General features: G+C 40.7%; 1 protein-coding gene across 1 annotated transcript in view; it reads right to left on the minus strand.

Annotated features, from left to right (window-relative positions):
• Positions 1 to 181: 181 nt before the first annotated feature.
• Positions 182 to 6,490, minus strand: part of hps3 (HPS3 biogenesis of lysosomal organelles complex 2 subunit 1) — a gene marked incomplete at its 3' end in the record, with an annotated part of 24,495 nt that continues 18,186 nt past the window's right edge. Inside the window, 5 exon segments of the mRNA XM_014027087.1 lie at positions 182 to 379; positions 2,056 to 2,289; positions 2,425 to 2,602; positions 3,539 to 3,759; positions 5,521 to 5,629. Of these exon segments, the coding sequence (XP_013882541.1) occupies positions 182 to 379; positions 2,056 to 2,289; positions 2,425 to 2,602; positions 3,539 to 3,759; positions 5,521 to 5,629 (940 nt within the window).

Raw genomic sequence — 6,490 nt, forward strand, 5'->3', positions numbered from 1 at the left:
CACACACACACACACACACACACACACACACACACACACACACACACACACACAAAAACAAACACACACACAGTGTTTCAAGGCAGAGAAAAATGGATGTAAATCAAGCACCTTGTAATTAATGTGAAAAATAAGTGGATTTAATATACTTTTCGAGTTGTAATGTTTCAACTATACAAACCTTAAATGTGTGATCCGCCTGCTCCAGCTGAACTTTGCTGTTCTCATGTAAAGCCACCATGGCAGCCACGAGGAGCCCGGGTTGGGAGTTTGCCAGCTGTCGAGCCAACGCTGTGGGTCTGACCTGATCGTTCTTGCTCCCTGCTCCAACATAAAGCAGCAGCCTCGGCTCCTCGATAAACCCATACACCAGCAGCATCTAAGATTTACATGACGCACTATGAGGGCCAAAATAAACACTAACTAAAGGTTGCTACATCCTTGAAGCAGGAGGCTATATCTATTCCTAAACCAGCTATTGATCTGATTAATGATAGACCGGCACCAATAACTGAGCAGCTGGCCCCGGTAACTGAGAGGCCAACACTGGCAAATGAGACTTTTCATTTGCGTTAGCATCGTAGAGGCTAGCGACTAGCATACCTAGGCTGCTCACCTACTTTATTAGACACAAACCTTTTTTTTGAATAAAGAAATCTTTCTCAACAAAAGTGACTGACATACAAACCTAAAAGCAACTTACACTGACAGGTGTTCCTTAGAAAGAACTTACTGTTCCACATGACGTCACGCATAGATATTAAACATAAAATACATTACTGTAATGCAGAAAGCTTTGCCTGAGTTTGTCCTTATCTATTGGTGTACGGCAGTGTTTTGTTTTCTCTTTAGCCGAATTATGAGAAAAGCCAGAACTATCAAGTTGGAGCTTTTCACAGTTTTTGACAGAGTATTAAATTAGGCTTCTCTTTATTGAATTAAAATTTATAATGTCATATAAAGATATTTCCCATAATTTGGCTAAAAAGAAAAAAAATTACTAGCCTGTCCATGCTTGTCACTAGCCTCTACAACGCTAACACCAGCTGACCCATGCTAGTCGCTAGCCTCTCCATTCTAGTCACAAGCTTCTCCAATGCTAAAGCTAGCCTATCCATGCTGGTTGCTAGCCTCTCCAATGCTAAAGCCAGCCTATTCATGCTAGTCGCTAGCCTCTACAATGCTAACAACAGCCTAGCCATGCTAGTTGCTAGCCTCTATAATGCTAACACAAGCCTAGCCATGCTATTCGCTAGCCTCTCCAATGCTAACACCAGCCTAGCCATGCTATTCGCTAGCCTCTACAATGCTAAAGCCAGCCTATCCATGCTAGTCGCTAGCCTCTCCAATGCTAACACCAGCCTAGCCATGCTATTCGCTAGCCTTTACAATGCTAAAGCCAGCCTATCCATGCTAGTCGCTAGCATCTCCAATGCTAATGCCAGCCTATCCATGCTAGTCGCTGGCATCTCCAATGCTAATGCCAGCCTATCCATGCTAGTCGCTAGCCTCTACAACGCTAACTCCAGCCTAGCCATGCTATTTGCTAGCCTCTACAATTCTAAAGCCAGCCTATCCATGCTAGTTGCTAGCCTCTCCAATGCTAATGCCAGCCTATCCATGCTAGTAGCTAGCCTCTATAATGCTAATACCAGCCTAGCCATGCTAGTTGCTAGCCTCTACAATGCTAATACAAGCCTAGGCATGCCAGTTGCTAGCCTCTACAATGCTAACACAAGCTTAGCCATGCTAGTTGCTAGCCTCTACAATGCTAACGCCAGCCTATCAATTCTAGTCGCTAGCCTCTCTGATGCTAACACAAATGAATAGTCTCCTTGTTTGCCAGTGCCAGTCTCTCAGTTAAGTGGTGCCGGTCTATCATTAATCAGATCAATAGCTGGCTTAGGAACAGATATAGCCTCCTGCTACAGAGATGTAGCAACCATATAAAAGTTTGTTTCCAATGAAAAGTGCACAGCAGCAAAAAACGTGTAAATATTTGAAGAACAGACAAAACTATTTCCTCAGAAGCTGTAACAGAACTTTCATCCTGACCTCAGCGTGCCGCTCCATCAGCGCCGTGTACTGCTGCTGGTCTCCCAGGCGCAGCATCATGGTCGCCATGGTGATGGTCAGAGGTACCGACACCCCGGCCGTGTCCTCCAAACGTTGTAAAACCTTAAGCGTCCGAGTGGCGCTGATGCCCGCCATGCACGGGCTGGCGCAGACGTGGACAAGAAGCGAAGGCTCCGATTGGCTGAAAACGTCAAAGACCTCATCAGCTGCCTCCTGTGGGGACAGAGTGTCGATTGAAACAGCGTATTTTTATTTACTTATATTTTATTTTAAGCTAAAACGTTTGATCGACTGTATTTAAATATTTAAATGGATGTCTGAATAAACTTTTTCTTGAGGTTTTGGTACCTGACTGAGGCACTCATCTGTTTCCTCTAGCAGGTAATGTTTGAGATAAAACAGGAAGCCAGGACCATAGGAGACAGGGCTGTCTGGAAGTGGGCGGTTCCTGGACATGACTGCAGTGACTGACAGACCCGACATCCTGTAGTACGGCAACGCCAGGTGGCAGTCCTTCTGACTTCCCCTTATAGAGTAAAAAAGAATCAGTTCTCATCAGCTGCGTTTCCATTGCAAATGTGCGCAAAACTTTGTTGATATTCTGTTAATGTTGAAAAAACACAGTTTCACAACTGCAGTGTTTCCATTAAGTAAGAAATGCTATTAAAGTCACGCGTGAATACGTTTGTTCTTGCGATAATTCATTACAAACATGGCGGCGATGGATGTAAACACATAGCATGTTGAAACTACGATACTAGCGCTCATCAGAGGAGACGTCAGGGTCTTATCGAGGCTTTCGAGCCAAAAGCCCCTTATACCTGGGAGCGGCTACGTATGCGGTGTTTTTGGGAAAATGTTGTCGGTGAGTTTAATACTTTCTTTTACTACTTCKGTGATTTTACTACTACTTTTACTTCCTGTTATCTTCTTCGTCGTCTTTTTCGCCAGTAGAAACAGACGTTTCTTGATCACGTGACTCCCGTTATGCGAAAAAAAGTTTTTCCATTGCAGTTTTGCGAAATACATCAATTTCGACACGGCCGAAAAACCACCTCTTCCTAGCGCAAAATCATTTTGTCGAAAAACGTAATTTTTTCCCCGAAACTGACGTGTTTCCGTTAAGCAAAATTTTTTTCGAAATTCTAATTTGCACATTTTCATGGTCAATGGAAACGCAGCTACTGATTACTAACTTCTTATGTCAAAGTAGAAGCAAAAACATGGAAAGCTGCTTCAAAAACATCAAAAACAACATTAATTATTGTGCAATTTAAAAAAAACATCCATTTTATTATCAAAAAACATTAAATACTGAGGTGAAATCTATATGAAATACTTCAGTTCAACTGAGTGATTTAACATTTTAAAAGAGTTACAAGTGTTCCTGTTTTAAATGAAAGGTTTTGAGTTTCTGGGTGTGTTTAAGGGATATAAACCTACAGGTGTGTTCCTGTGTTACCTGCTGAAACTGTCTCCGAGCAGAGCACAGTTCTGTCTGAACGCCTCCTCCAGCTCCCGCCTGTCAATCTGAGCTGCCGTCTTTCCGTCACCTTCATCTTCCCGCTTCTGCGATGATAACTGCAGGAAGGAGGCGCGGAGGAGGAGGTGGGCTTCGCTGAGGAGGTGTCGAAGACTTTGGCCTTGTGGGTTTGACAGTGTGTACGACTGGCTGTACTCAATCTGATACACAGACAGACAAATAAAGACTAAGAATAAAAACTTCTTGATAGGCTCAAGAAGACAAAACATAGTGTAGAGTCTAAAAGTGGAGGCCTCTTCTCAGGAATGCACAGACTATGTCTCTCTTAGACCCCAGCTTCAGAACTCGGCACGTTACCATATTAGGAAAGGAATGCTCAAGGTATACCGTGACAAAATTTATGGTGCATCTGTTGGACTGCACTGTGAAATCTAAAAAAAGCCTTGTACGTCCCTACTCTTCGCCTTCATCTTTTTACCTGGTGATTCATTTGGCTCAGAAGGCCACGATTTGGTTTTTGGCTGTAAATCTCCTGGACTGCAAAATAAAGATTCTTGCTGTTCAACCAGCCTGTTTCAGTTTTTTTCTCTTCAGGAGCAGCAGCAGTTTGCAGAACCAAGAAGACCCGGTTTTTACACCTCAATAGACATATTTGGAAATGATGCAAACTTTGTGTCTAAAATAGATGACAGCAGTAGCTGATAGTAATTTTTTACAAAAGGTAAATTAAAATTAAGGGAGACTGTTTGATTTGTACACAGTTTTAATTAGTATTTCATGTTAATTGTGTACTTTAGCCACCATTCTGCTCTTTTTTACCTTTTAATTAAGGGTCCAAAACGTACGAGTACGGAGGAGAAAAATAATCAGACATGTCAGCCTAATGGGGGCGCTATAATCAATGTCTTTGTATTTGGTCCTCTAGCTGCTAAACCAGAGGTGCCCAAACCCTCTCCTTGAGAGGGCATAATTGAAAATCTATTCGATGACTGTGCGCCAACTTCAATAATATAGTATACTACATGAAATACAAAACCTCTTTTAAGTAAGGCCCTTTTCTTTTATTTATATAAAGATTAAACATGCAGCCAGTCCAGTGACCCATGTTTTTTTTTGTTTGTTTTGTTTGTTTTTTTAGCCCATGCACTTAAAGAAAGTTTGACGTATGCTTGGGCAGCAAAGAATCATGGGACATTTCCCAAATTGATACTCTGATATAAGTATTTGTGTGCTTATAACGAATGAAAACCTACACGTGTGCTTAAATCTAATTTAAGCTACTTTTGTAGTTACTTATATTTCACGTTTAATACTAGAATAAYTCAAAGATAAAGCAAGCACCATGACTGAAAACTATCTGCACTACAGCCCCTTATATAGCGGAAATACAGTGTTTGTACATAGGACAACAGGAAATTACTGGTGGGCCAAATCAAATTGCTTGATGGGCCAATTTTGGCCCGCAGGCCCCACTTTGGGCACCTCTGTTCTAAACCATGARTCACAAAATTTTTAGGGTTTTARCAACATAATCCATGGACACCACAGAGTCACATGGTATAGGCCACTCCCACCTAAAAAATTTTCTACAGCGYAAAATTTACAAAATCTAATTTTAACATTTATTCAAAAGTTTAAAGTTCAATCGCCCCAAAACTTTCCATCCTATATCTAGTTAACTTTTTGTTCCTATTAGCTAGCYTTTTGCTAGTTTTAGTTTGCATCTAGMCTTTTGCTACTTTCAGCTAGTGTTTTGCTACATTTAGCTTTTAGCTAKTATTCTGCTTTTCGTAGCTTTAACAACTCAATTTTAATGTTGCCAGTGAATATCAGCAAASTCATCATTCACGATGGGTTTCTACAGAAAATGCCATTTCTTTAGTTTTAACAAATAATGTAGAAATACACAAAAGTACTTCTGCGTTTTCTGACAACCAATATTTAAGTATTTTTGGTGTTACCATCTCCTGGTAGAGAGTGAAAGGCGAGACGGTGTCCAGAACGTACAGGTTCCATCCATGTCCAGCTTTACTGGTTTCTTTGGGGGAGGACATTGCCCACCTTCTGCTCCTGGGGTCAAYGAGAAAAATAACAAAAAGTAACGTGACAAAAAAAATAAATAATTTCAACTCAACTAAAAGTGGATTTGTGCTACCATTTCCTCCAAAACTTTACGAACAAGTGTTTTACGTGGAAGTCATTAATCAACTGAACATGTTGGTGTAATGGACTCTCAGGGGAGGGGTCTTCTAATGACACAACTAATAATTTCATTGACKATTAAATAATAATTACCTGGTTGCCTTTTACTGTCAGCAGCAGCGCACAGCTTTGTTTGTATGCCACTAGCGTTAAATTCCTCAATTAATTTTTTTTATTTAAAAAACAGATGTCTAGTTTCTTAATTACTAGTGGGAAAAAAGTTAAATATTTAGATTAGATTTACAATTCAAAACACTTAAACTCAAACTGGGCTGCGTCTCTGCTGCCGTTATAAACACTGGTCACAACTATAGATGCACACAATAATTACCTGAACACAAACAGTTAAAACTAGGATTTTATATTGGGGGTGGGGAGGGGGACAACTCTAGACATGCAACATCAACTATTAATGTTTATGGTTATTAAGACCACAAAAGAACCTGTTTAATATCATGCAATGGAAAACATCAGTTGAATACTAACAGGTTTCACACAACCACAGAAACAGTTAGTTGACAGTTAATACAGAGGTGAGATTTAAAAAAACAAAACAAAGCAGGGCTCCTGGTCCTCATATTATTCTTAGACAAAAGTCTAAAATATTCATGTTGCCATTTGACCACTGATTATGTGGAGGTGGGAGGGGTGATGGAGTTGTTCCGCAACTGAAATATGTCTGAAGTGTCGCTTTACCTACGACGGAGTATTAGGGCCACACAACGAGAT

The sequence above is a fragment of the Austrofundulus limnaeus genome, unplaced genomic scaffold (genome assembly GCF_001266775.1).
Source record: "Austrofundulus limnaeus strain Quisiro unplaced genomic scaffold, Austrofundulus_limnaeus-1.0 Scaffold614, whole genome shotgun sequence".
NCBI lineage: Eukaryota > Metazoa > Chordata > Actinopteri > Cyprinodontiformes > Rivulidae > Austrofundulus > Austrofundulus limnaeus.